This window comes from Carex rostrata, chromosome 26, assembly GCF_964058835.1.
Source record: "Carex rostrata chromosome 26, lpCarRost1.2, whole genome shotgun sequence".
Taxonomy (NCBI): domain Eukaryota; kingdom Viridiplantae; phylum Streptophyta; class Magnoliopsida; order Poales; family Cyperaceae; genus Carex; species Carex rostrata.
This window is the reverse complement of record NC_135943.1, coordinates 4889254-4903064: the sequence shown is the minus strand read 5'-3', so window position 1 is coordinate 4903064 and position 13811 is coordinate 4889254. Positions and strand designations below refer to the sequence as shown.

General features: G+C 32.7%; 1 protein-coding gene across 1 annotated transcript; it reads left to right on the top strand.

The window, feature by feature from the left end:
* Positions 1-4277: 4277 nt before the first annotated feature.
* LOC144544447 (uncharacterized) lies at positions 4278-11995 on the top strand. Its single transcript, XM_078292957.1, has 11 exons — positions 4278-6202; positions 6536-6775; positions 7426-7555; positions 8024-8173; positions 8548-8729; positions 8897-9014; positions 9214-9420; positions 9636-9862; positions 10258-10336; positions 10524-10664; positions 11714-11995. Exons 1-11 carry the CDS (start codon positions 4383-4385, stop codon positions 11804-11806), a joined length of 3387 nt encoding a protein of 1128 aa, XP_078149083.1. The 5' UTR covers positions 4278-4382; the 3' UTR covers positions 11807-11995.
* The last annotated feature ends 1816 nt before the right edge of the window (positions 11996-13811 follow it).

The following is a 13811-nucleotide window of genomic DNA, read 5'->3' as shown; positions in this document are numbered from 1 at the left end:
ATTTATATTATAGTTTTGGATACAAAATAGAACTGTCGAAGATCATAAAGCTATTGTTGGCTTTATGATAGACAAATTAAAGTTTATTGGCAAATTTATTATATGAGAACAAATTTTGATAATTTTTTTGTAAAAAAATATTCAAAATTCAAAGCATATTCTACAGAAGACAATATCGTATCCCTCCTTTTGTACACAAGTAACATAATACATTGGATGATTCAGAGCATCTCCAATCCAGCAATTGAAATTAATTGCTAAAAACAGTTATGAAAATTTTAGGAATTAATCTACTGCATTAGTACAATTAAATTAATTTTTTTTTTATGACACATCAGTGCATCTTTCTTTTTTATTGAAGAGAGAGCACTAAGAAATATTTTAAGCCAATCAATTAGACAACGTGTTACTAAACAAACGTTTTCTTATAAAACAAATTTGTTAATTTAGCAATTATAATACATCCCAGCAATTATGTTAGCAATTAACACATCAGATTAACAATCTTTTAAAACAATTGCCGTTGTAGATGCTAGATTAACACAGAAAATTCTAAATTGTTAGTTGAAATTGGATCTATCGTTTAGTATGTCTTTGGAACCTCAATTGGATAAGTCAATGCGATTAAATTGTACTTGAATTGTGTGATTGTTGAATTGCGGGTTTACAATTTGAATTGCTTGAATTGCGCTTGAATTAGGGTTTAGGGTTTTAATTGCTTGAAATGATTGTTGAATTGCAGGTTTAGGGTTTGAATTGCTTGAGTTTGTGCTTGAATTAGGGTTTATGGTTTGAATTGCTTGAATTACGCTTGAATTAGGGTTTGGGATTTTGAATTGCTTGAATTGCGTTTGAATTGCGGGTTTACAGTTTGAATTTGGTCGATTATTTCAATTGTGAACCGTCATAAAAATATACAGTAATATTTAGACAAATCAAATATGAGTAAAATGAACAAGTGGAGGTATATATACAGACGGAAATTTAAAATTGGTTTAGACTATTTGATCAAATATAAATAGTTATATGAATTAATCAATTAAACTTTTCGTTCCAATAAAATATGTACAGTTAGATACCAATTTTCAAGGGCGGAACTAGAAAATTTAAATAGAGGAGGCTAATTTATAAAATAGAATATGTAAAAAAAGATAAAAATAGTGTGGTTAGTGGGAATTAAATATATGACCTTACACATATTAACTAGAACTCAAACTACTAGACTACCAACACACTTCTGTTATTTTATGAGGAGAGCTAGACTATATAAACATTAAAAAACTCAAAAGTATAATTAAAATTTAATATACATAATTAAAATTTTTAAAATTATAGGGTGCCTTAGCACCCCCTGACATATACGTAGATCCGTCCATACCAATTCCTTAAAGATTCATGTAATGGCTGCATCTTTTATAATGCTGTGGTTTTCATTGGAACGTTTTAGATAAATTTGATTGTTATTTTTTAGCATAGGAGTCAAGAATTTAATAGTTGTGTTAAAATTTTAGAATAAGACATAATTTTATAATTATTTTGAAAATTAGGTATATGTTTATATTGTCTGAAAAAAATATATATAAAAATAGAAATATTTTATAATAATTTTTATTTCAAAGAAATTTTTTTGGACAACGACACAATTTTATAATTTTTTTATATACTAATATATTTTACATTTTTTTATAAAAAAAACATACAAATAAAAAATATAATTTTGAATTTTTTTTATCGGGGATTAATGACAAAATATGTCATGAATGAAACAGACACGTGGAGGTAGATATTTAATTATAAATTTAGAATTAGACGGCTTAATCTAAAACAATCCAATAAAATTATTCTAATAAAATCTGCACAATTAGAGACCGACTCCCTATGAATTCATGCAAAATTGATTTTTTAGTACCTCACTTTGGTGCAAGTATACATTTTGGAGATTATGTCATCTCATAAAACCTTGTATTTGCACATATCTGGTCAAAATTTAACTAATAATTTCCGTTTCTTTCATATTTCAAAAATGAGGAGGGATGCAATTACATTCTTTTTCGGTGACACCAAATTACACCCTATATTTTTAAAGTCAAAGCAATTGATCCAAGCCGTTCCACATGATCAAATTTTACATTTTTTTTGAATTTTTTTACTATTTATTAAGACGAGTACAAAAATTCAATGGTCTGAATATAACGATTGTGTTAAATACTTAATAAATAGTAAATTTTTTTGAAAAAAATATAAAATTTGATTTGCAAGCACATTTTAATATATCCATTATGTTGAACGGTATGGATCGACTATTTGAATTTTGAAAACTTTGAAAATAGAGGTAATTCGGTGTCACTAAAAAAAATGTAATTGAATCCCTTCTCTTCAAAAATTTAATATTATCTAGAAAATACCATGCATTCTGCTACTTGATTATGAATAATAAACTTCAGTTCCCTTTTGGTTTTCTTAAAGGTCATTCCTTTATTTTCTTTCTTTTTTAATTTTCATGTTTAGAAAATCGTTTATTTAAAATATACATGTAACGAAGTCAAAGACGTGTCATTCTTTTCTCTTTAAAAAATAGTATTACATGACGTGTATTTTGAAACAGAGAGATGCAAAAATATAAATATCTTGAAGGGAAAACATGTAAAGTTTGTGGGCGAAATTGGATGGACACCCATCAAAACTTTTTTAATTAGAAATTTCCCCATCAATTTTTTATCTCCATCCAAATTGGAAAAACCTCTCATATTTTCACATTAATTGAGTATGCTAATTAAATAAGTGTAATTTACAATTTCATTTGAAAAATGTTAAAAATGACAATTTTGCCCCTAAATCACATCTCGGTCTTGTTCCTCTCTTTCCCACTCTTTCTAACTGCTCTAGGCTTGAGTTTGTATTCTCTCCGGTACCGTATCAAATTACACATAAAACATGGCGCGATCCTAGCTGAGCAATTAAAATTCGATGCATATTGTAGATATAGAGGGTCTGTTTTGAGATTCGTGCAAGTTAAAGAACAATCTGAATTTAAAAATTCTACCATCCGATACTGAACTGGATCTGAATTCTGTACTCTCCCATTAGAAAGAAAACATGGAAGTTACATAATAATAAAAAGAAATTTTTTTTGAAAATCTGACAACGGAAAGCTTCATCCCAGAGATAGACAGATAGTGCTAGATTTTTTTTGTTTTAAATGAATAAGTTTATTAAAAGAAAAGATACTAGAGTCAAAATACTCATTTTAATATTTAATCTAATATCAGTTATAAATTAAATTTCATTTAATTAGCATAATCAAATGAAGAAACATAGAAGATTCTTAAAATTTTAATGGCGATATATTCTTTTTTTTTTTATATCGAAATGGCGATATATTCATTACCTGAGATTTGATGATGAAATTTCTAATTAGAAAAATTTCGAGGGCTACACAGCCAATTTTGCCAAATTTTTTCAATGTAACATTTTTAAAATGATCTCCCATGCAAAATAGGATCCGTATCCTCCTAGGTACCTGATTCAATACAATTGAAAAGGACGGTCAAGATTTAATTTCATCCTTGCTCAGAATGACGAGCAATGACTGGGAGGGCAGTATTATTCGTGCCAAGTTAAAAAGAACAATTTTGAACCATCCGATTCAATTGTACTCAGTTCTGGAGGATGTGAATTCTACAAAATAGCTCCCAAGTTCTGGAAGCGCGCCTCACGCGCGCCAAAACGACTGGGTTGAAATCACGATCGAGTCCAGCTTTCAGCCAGAAGAAAGTTTTAGTAATTTTTTACATTTTTCCATGGAAATAAGATAACATTTTTTAAAATAAATAAAAAAACTAATTTTCCCAGACGAAATCAACTTCAAAATTCAAACCCTCACGATCACATAATCAGAAGGCACACCACACGGTACAGCAAAAGAGCATCAAAGCAAACTAAAATTTTCCCTTCTATATATTTCTTCCCTTTCTTCACCGATGGAGACCCCCACCTCTTCCTCTGAGCTTCACCTTCACCAGGTGCGCACAAAGACCAAAATGCCCCTGGCAACCACCTCATTTACCGGGTTTGCCTCACGTTCCCCCAATTCCTCCAATGATCCCGGTAAGAGCTCAGAACTCCGATTCTCGCCTCGGTCGGCCCGTTCTAACATACCAGACCCATTTGCATTACACAGTGAAAACCCATCTCAGGCCAGGAAGGAAAATGCCGGTTCGTCATCCGACATGGCTCCTATTTCCTGGAAAGATTATATTCCTGAAATGAACCGGGAGGTGCGCAGGGTTAATTTGGGGGGACAGTCTGTGAAAAGTAATGTAGAAAATGAGAGTAAAGACCCAAATACAGATATCAAACATCAATTTAAAGGTTCTTATAGAATGCCTCGCACAGATTCGGCACAATCTTTTGGATCAGTTTTCAATTTACATGAATATATTCCTGAAAAGACCCAGGAGGAGAGCAAGCAAGGTACAGGTAACGAAGGTGAAAATACAGATGAGTTCTCTTTTAGTGATTATATTAACAGTGATGATCAATTTGGTGATTTTCATGCAAGGCCACGAGAAAATTCTACGGAGTCTTTTGGTGCACAGTCTCTTGGGTCTGGTTTTAACTTTCAGGAATTTACTAGTGAAGTAACCCAAGATGCTAGCAGGGTTAAGCTGGGGAAACAGGCTGGAAAGGATGATATACAAAATCAGAGTATACATGGTCTCTTCAGTTCTACTACTGGCACAGGAGGTAAAAACACTGATAGCCTGTCTCTTGGGAATTACGTTAAATTCAAAAATCAATTTGGTGGGTCTCATGAAATGCCGGTAGTAAGTTCTATACAATCTGTCGGAACACAATCCCTTGGGTTAAATGCCAATAAGTTGGGAGAACGAGTTGAGAAATTAAGTGTACATAATCTGAGTAGTGATGGTTTAGTTTTTGGTACTGGTACTGGAGATGAACAGAATGAAAGCCTGTTCTTTAAGGATTACGTAAATCTCGAAGAGAAATCTGATAAAGTATTTGGAATGCCCCCAACAAATTCTACAGAAAAATTAGGCACCCAGTCTCTTGGGTTAGGTTCTAATTTTGATAAATATCTTCCTGAAATAACCCAAAATTCGAACACAAATCATCTGGGGAAACATCTTGAAATACCCTATGAAGAAGCAAAAAATAAAGAAGACTTGTTTCTTTTTGGTAATGCTGGTGAAGGTGAAAAAATTAAGGCCCGTCACCATAATACAAAATTTGGAGATAGGTTTAAAGAATTTAATGAAATGCTACCTACGAATTTTACTGAAACTTTACATTTGGAATCTCTTCTGTCAGGTTTTAAATTTGATGATTTTCTTCCCGAGACAACACAGGAGTCGAGAAATATTAAAATGGGGGAGCAATTTGGGGATGTAGATGTACACAGTAAGGGTAAAGATGACCGTTTCATTTTTAGTAGTGCTGGTCAAGATGAAGAAACAAGGTTTACTCCATATGAAAAGGGAAGAAACTTCAATTCTACATCTATTGAGTCTAGTTTTCCATTTCCTGTTGGCAATTTTGCTTTCACCAGCAAATATGGTGGGTCTGAAATTACAAAAAAGGAAAGTAAAGGCCCTCGGCGCAGATATATCAAAATTCAGAAAAAGGGTGAGCAAAAAACACGAGCAAAGAAAATTGGTGAAATTAGTGAGGAAAGGCAGTTTAATTTTGAAGAGAGCTTTGGTTCTAAACCTGAGAATACTAGAGGTGATGCAAGCTATTCAAATCGAAACAGTGAAAATACTCCCTTGTTTAGTACATCTATGGGGGATGCAAAAATCAATGGAACCAACCTTATATTTTCTGAAGCAACTTATTTGGATCCAGATCTTATTAAAAGAAACGGTGAAACTACACCACTTGACAGTTCTTTCACAGGGGCCAGGACTGTTGCACCCAGTTCCTTCTCTGGGTCTAAAAATTCTGATCAGATGCCATTTTCAGTATCAGAATCGTACTATGGAAAAAAAAACCTGTCAAAGATTGGCCACTCCTCTTTTATAGCCAGAAGTGCACCTATGCAATTGAAAGGTCCCGAACTTGTGAAGAGTTTTTCTTTGCCTAGATTGAGTAGCAAGGAAGTTCATGAATTTCCAAACATCGGTAGATATGGCACCTCTAGAAGTTCTGAGATGGAGAATGATGGTGAGAAATGGCATGCCAGGTTGTCATTTATCTGATTATATATATTTTAAGGATTTATTTTTATTTTTTATATACTTTTTTGCTTAAAGCTTGACAATGTCTGATCTCTATATATTTTACTGGTTGGTCCAGCAATGATTTGATTCCCTTTGTAATTTTTATTCATGGTTTTTGGTGTGTTTATTCGGGGGTTTAGTCAGGTTTAGGCTGAACTGAGGCTTTGTCCAAACGAAGGAAGCCAAAAAATAATGAAAGAATCATAATTTTACTTGGCATTTATGAATCATAGTAGTTGAGTTCAAGCCTTTTCTCCCTTGACCAAAATTTTGTATTTTTTTTTTTTTTGTATCAGGGGCAATGAAGTGTATGAAAAGGGTGACATGAAATCAGCCGAGGAATTCTACACTCGTGGCATAAAATCTCTGGCCTCTGGTGAAACCTATCAAAGTAGGAATCGACCGCTCGTACTCTGCTACAGCAACCGAGCAGCTGTTCGAATGTCCCTTGGACAGATAAGAGAAGCCTTGAGAGACTGTTTGGCTGCCTCCAAAATTGACCCTGCCTTTCCCAAGGTGCAACTTCAAATTGCAAAGTATGTTATTTGTTTAGTTTAATTCTATCATTGTAGCTTTCCCTCCATATATTTTTGTAGTTTAGTCTAACATTGCCCGAGCAGATGTTCATATGATTATTTGTTAATTGAAATGGCTTGAATGGTCTACCTGTACCTTTGTAAAAATATTTTTGAAATTGAGCCGTTGGTCGGTCTAAAGTGGTGGCTGCCACTTGGGCTGTTTTTCATTTTCTTTTATTATCTCTCTTCGAAAATTTGGCAGTGGCTGTAAATGAATCTTTTACTCTCTCTCTCTCTTTCTCTCTCAGTGAACCTACTGGGTTTGTTAGTTAACAGTATAATAATATTACATCACAGACTTCCTATGTAGTTCAAACGCATAATAAAAGCTAACTTTTGTTTTATTTTGATCCTAACCAAGCCCAACGGAAGGAAAATAACACAATTGATATCAAATGACAAGAAAAAATAATAATATAATTGATCTGTGAAAAATAATTATTAGTGGTCTTCAATCTCAATTAAGAAAACTCATTTCTAATAGAAAGCTTTCACCATGCAAATGTTATTTCCCAGAGAGGGATTTAAAATGTATTCTTTTACTTTTCTTATTGCATCCTTTTTGCATATTCTTTGTCATTGTATAACCTATTACGTAATTGATCCAGCTGCCTTGTTGGTTTGGGTGATCTTGAAGAAGCAGTCAAGCAGTTCAACAAGTGCTTGGAGTCGAATAACTATGATAATTTAGACCCTGCAATCTTGTCAGAGGCTTCTAGTGGTCTTAACAAAGTTCATGTACTCCCTCCTTGCAGAGTCTATTGTTTTTTTTTTCTAAAATATATGCCTTATGTCAAACAGACAAACACTCTATAATGGGGTATTGATGCTTTTACTGGTTGACACCAGCACTATTCACTTTCAGTATGTGGTACCCAAGTGGATTTACCTGAAATATACTGAAGGTGAATTGTGCTAAGGTGCTTCCATCAAATCTTATTTCTTGAAATCAGATAGAAGCTGCAAGCAGTTCAATTTGATGTTCTAAATTTTTACTTTTTGTTCATTCTTATGCTTATTTCTTTGGCTTCACTTGGTTACATCAATTTTGTCCCCTGATTATATCCTTTAGGCTAGATTGGAAGAATTAACCTGAGAGCCTTGATATCCAAAACAGTTATTTAGTGGTTCTTAGTTTTATGGTAAACCATACTTCAACCAACGCTGTTAAATAGTAATATTGTTTTCTTTATTTGCTAATCACAGAAAGTTGTGGAGTACATATCTCTGGCCGAAGATCTAATGAAACGGGATTCAGATCAAGTACCAAAAGCATTGGACCTGATTTCTGATGCACTGTCAATGAGTTGTCATTCTGATAGATTGATGGAGATGAAAGCAAATGCACTGCTAAAGGTATGTACTTTACCAAGTACAGATGAAAGATCGTTGGCTCTGATTTTAGTATAATGCTAGGTACAGTACACCATTAGGTTATTACTGAATATATTTTAGGTCATGTATATATATATATATATATATATATATTTTGATTTCGGGTCATGTATATTTTGAAGGTCAGTTTTGAATATTTCTTTCATTCTTTTTTCTTTTCTTTTTTGTCTTTTCTTGTCTTGGTCTCTTGTGGAGTTTCTATGTACATAATTTTTCCTTCTCTACTGTTCTATACAAGTTATATAACGGCCTTATGATAGTGTTTGATGAAAAGTATAAATACGTTCGTACAAATCATCAGTGTCTCATTCTCTGTAAACTGTTTCTATGAAAAGCTGCGGAGATATGAAGACGCCATTCAGTATTGCGAACAGATCCCTGATTCAGATGGAAAAGATTATATTAGCAAGCAATGGAGATTAAATATTATTGCCAAGTCTTATTTCTATTTGGGAAAACTTGACGAGGCGCTTGAAGTGATAAAAAGAAATGAACAAGCAGCAGTTGATTCTGAATGGTACTAATTCACTCTAAGTTTCTATGAAGGAAGAATTAATTTTTAAAACAGATTTAAAAGGGATGATCATAAGAGATATTGCTGTTACAAATTGTGTTGACCTATTAATGGCAATAACATTTTAGAGAATGTCTATTACATTTTTCTATGGTGTCAATATTGATCAGGTATGAATCTGATTCATCATCCTCTGAAACAGAGAACGACATCAAGCCATATGAAAACAAATTTCCAGAACCCGATACATCATTCATAGTCACTCTGCGTGAACTTGCACGCCTCAAGGTCTGTTCTCGTACTCGATTTTACTTTGATTTTATTTTTATTGGTTTCATTATTGCCATTAGTATCATTGCAACTGTTCTTCTTCTTGTTCTTATCATCATATGTCCATACTAATGTGACTTCAGTAATGTATGAACACAAATTTGCTGCATCATCACATGCTTCTACGACTTTACTTTCTTTTCTTTTTCTTGGCCAGGCTGCCGGAAATGAAGCCTTTCATGCTGGTCGATACACTGAGGCAGTGGAGCACTACAGTGCTGCTATTGCTTGCAGTACAGAATCCCGTTTTTTCACTGCAGTTTGCTTATGCAACCGTGCAGCTACCTATCAAGCTCTAGGTCAAATTGTTGATGCCATTGCTGATTGTTCTCTTGCCATTGCACTTGATCCTACCTACACAAAGGTCTTTAACCTGAAGCTGTGATTTTTGAATATCTTGATATGATTAGATTGTTTCAATAGGCCTCTGTTTATTTTTATTTTATTATTAATATAATTAGACAAAAATTTAAAAGCGAAAAGTACTAGAGTTTTCAATCGTGCAAATTTCTCTGGAAAGAAAATTTAGTTTTACATTATAAAGTTCTTCCCATCTTAGTTATGATTGCTGCGTTTTAGGTGTTTTCCAGAAGAGCTGCACTGTACAACATGATTAGAGACTACAATCAAGCAGCTAATGACCTACGCGTGTTAATTTCTCTACTTGAGAAGCAACAACAAGAAAATCAGGCAGGGATACCTAGCAAGACCAATATCGCTGATGACTTAAACCGGGCCCACCACCGGCTTTTGTCTGCTGAAGAATCAGCCCAAAAGAGAATTCCGTTAAATCAATACTTGATATTGTATGCCCTTGACATGCAGCTATTTAGTTTTGTATTATTATCTTATCTTTTGAGCACTATAATACAATTGCACAATGTACGGTACTGAACAAACTTGGTACACTACTGGTGCAGCTCAATTTGGGGGTATTGTATTCCAGTGTTGTAAATAATGGTATGCGGTTGTCATACGGACCGGATACTGCCAAGTGATTAATCGGGAATAATCGGAAATAATTGGCCATAGTCAGGAATAATCAGTCGATTAGTCGGAAAAATTCATGACGGTTTGGTCACCGCCAACGACTAATCGGCCGATTAATCGGCCTAAACGGACGTTTTTTACAACACTGTTGTATTCCATGAATAGCATTTCATAATTTGGCCAGTTAACTGTTTCACCTTACTTTTTGTAGAGGGGTTGAAGAATCTGCTTCAGTAGATGATGTGGAGAAGGCGTATGAGAAAGCTGCACTTAGGCATCATCCTGATAAGGTACTAAGAATTAACAAAAACACATGCCTTTCAATTTTTCTGTTCTTTTCTTGGCGAACATCTTTTATTCCTAAGCAAATTACCTTTATTAATGCATTGCAAAATTATATGCACTGTTAATTCTAAATAGAAATCGTTGTATCCAATTATCCATAATACATATATTCATAATTTTTTTTCATTTCAGGCTATTCAGTCTTTACCAAAGAATGAAAAGACAGACGGCGATGCAATGTGGATAGAGGCAACTGGAAGGGTTCAAAAGGATGCCGATCATTTGTTGAAAATTATTGGCGACGCTTATGCCGTGCTTTCTGACACCTCCAAGGTTTTACTATATGACCTATGATGCTATATATTTTCTTCTTTTCTTCGTCTCTGAGGAAATCATCTTTGAAGTCTTGCTTTTGATTTTTAAGCAATATTACTAGTGGCTTTGATATTTTAATTAGCAATTTCATGCGAATCCTATATCCTTGCGAAAAGATTTACATTGCATAAAAATGCAGATTCATAGGAATTCTCACACATATCCTGTTGAAATTAAAAAATGCTAAAGAAAAATAGAACTCACCCTGTTTTATGCATAACATTTTCAAGCTTCCATTATTGCTGTGAAAAGGTGTGTTACTGGGGTGGGTTATCACTGTGAAAAAGAAAAAAAAAAAAAAAAGAGGATAGAAGAAATATAATGGCCTGTGTTCGGATGAGTATATGAGATTTATATTTCATATGCTGATGTGATGTACCGAAAATTCAAATACTTGTAAAATGCTCTGTTGGTACTAGGGGTGTTCATTGGGTCCGGTTTATTCGGTTTTGAACTGAACCGAATTAGTTTGGACTAAACGGTTTGGTTTTTTTGGTTTAATGGTTTGGTTCGGTTTGATTTTTAAAACCGAATTATAACTTCAGTTCGGTTCGGTTTGGAAATTTTCAAAACCAAAATAACCGAACCGACTGAACTTTTATATATTATGAATTTCGTCTGGACCGTCCCGGTTTATTTCTTAATACCCCGATTTATTTCTTAATTAATTGCTTTAAATACTTTGGTTTATTCCTTATAATTCCAATTTATTTCTTAATACCCTAGTTTGTTTCTTAATATATATACTTCGGTTTATTATAAATCAATTGCTTTAAATTAAAAAAAATAATATATTTCGGTTTGAACCGAATAAATTGAACAAATCGAAATAAAACTTTGGTTCAGTTTGATTCGGTTGCAATGTTAAATCGGTCTGGTTTGGTTCTATTTTTAAAACCGAATTATAACTTTGATTTGCCTAGATCGGTTCGGTAAACCCTAAACCCAACCGAATCAATGAACACAGCATTCATACTAAGCAAACATGCTTATTTTTATTATTTCAGCGTGCAAAATATGACTGTGATGAGGAGAAATGGCATACCAAGAAGACGCATCGTGCTACCGGAACTCCACGTAAATCGACACTTGGCAGATGACACTAATTCAAAATGCTCATGATAATATTATTTTTGAAGGCAACAAAATCGAACTTAATCTACTTGTATAGAGCTTTTGTAACTTTTCAGTCAATAGGCTGATGTAAAATCTAAATAAACAAGAAAACAAAAAAAAAATGCATTAGAAATATTCCATGCAATAATGCTTTATTGACATCATTATTTGTCTTGCAATAATGCCTTATTGTCATTGACATAATTATTTGGGTGTGTTTTTATTTGTCTTGCAATAAAGCTATATTGACATCATTATTTGTTTTATTTGATTTTATTTTATATGTTTTCCCTTCCGTTTTATGGTAAGATACGTTTGGCATGAGAAAGTGTATATTAATTTTATGGTTTCTCATTACAAGGTGAAGCAATTAATTTGTGTACTTCAACCGATAAATATATATATAGAGGCAAATGTTTCACAAATATATACAGCACACTGTCACTGTCATAGTGACAAGATTAATTCTCGTATTATATCCGAATAATTCATTTTTTTGTGATGTTGAACTGAACGTCAAATTATTCGGTTGACCGAACTTTGACCGAATTAAACCCGAATAATTTGTGAATTTTACAAACTTTTTCCGAATTTTTCCCATAATATATATTTTTTTGGTTTTTTTTTCTCTCTTGCAGAACTGAGATTTCTGGTACGGATAATTCCAAATCATTCCCGAATTATTCCCGAATCACGAATTTTTGACCTCATCGAACCGAATTCAAATAATTCATTTGTCGCTATGGTCACTGTAAGTGATAATTTGGAGAATTTATAGCACAGATCTATATACTTATAATGTCCCATTCCATCAGATTAATTTTTTGCCATTCGCTACTGCATGTACATGCCAATTATGTTCTGTTAATTTCATGAATAAAATTTCACACATATAAGGATATGAAATAAATTTATCCGGGAAATTAGAAAGAATGAAAATAACATTGCAATCAAAACATCACATTTTATCATTTAATTTATATTTCTGTCACAATGCAACTTAGTACTCGAGAAAAACAGTCTACCGCACATATTTTTTTCCCATCAATACAGGCAGTAAGAAAAATAGTATAGAATCAAATCAAATTTGACAGTTCAGTGTATATAAATTAACAATATAGACTAATCTATCAACACTGACTATTCCTTAATAATAAAAGAATTGTCGTCAGTATTAGTGCACCATCGGTTGGTTAAAAGTGAACCGTCAGTGTTGAGTTCCTATTAATTACTATTTTGTCACATAATCTCTACACTTACTGTGACACATTAAAACCGTCGGTGTTTGAAAGTCGATAGAGATGTCTTTTGTAGTAGTGTCAAAAGTGTGTTGCATCCTAGAGAAGCTCATGTGTTTCAGGTATATTATTAATCAGTCTAAAATTCAGAAAAAAAAAATCACTTAAAAGTTTTCCTATTCACCTAATTGGAGCGATACAATCAGTTTCAACCTACTATTATTTTTTTGTGTTTTTGTCTGGTGTTTTGCTGGATTAGAACTACTTTTGAAGCTACTTTGTTAAAACAGTGTTTTTTTTACCTATCTTAAAAATAATAAAAAATTTCAAAAAATATAAAATTTGATCTCTAAGCACATTTTAACATAGATATCATGTTGAGCGATTCAGATGTTTTATTTGGACTTTAAAATTAAAAATAAAAATGTTAGGGTACGATTGAGGCATGAAGCAATATAGATGAATGTGAATATTTTATTATAATTTTGTTCACTAAGATTAGTATTCCAAAATACTATTTATACATTCTTCTAAAATAATTCAATAATAAAAAATCTTTAGTGCAAATAACTTGGTAGTTTTGTTTGTTATTTTATTCTTTTGTCATATTTAGTATTCACCGCGATTATTTGATACAAAAAGTATTGATATGTTTATTTCTTTGTTCAGAAAGAGATAACAATAACAAAGGATCGCCCAAATTATCAATAGCAATGGTAAAAGGTACATCTACTTTGTTATATTTCCTAAT

Coding starts and splice junctions, on each gene's coding strand:
- LOC144544447 (XM_078292957.1), top strand. CDS start 4,383: ATGCCTCGCACAGATTCGGCACAATCTTTTGGATCAGTTTTCAATTTA. Junction 9,421..9,635: donor TTGATCCTACCTACACAAAG/GTCTTTAACCTG, acceptor GCTGCGTTTTAG/GTGTTTTCCAGAAGAGCTGC. Junction 10,665..11,713: donor TGCTTTCTGACACCTCCAAG/GTTTTACTATAT, acceptor TTATTATTTCAG/CGTGCAAAATATGACTGTGA.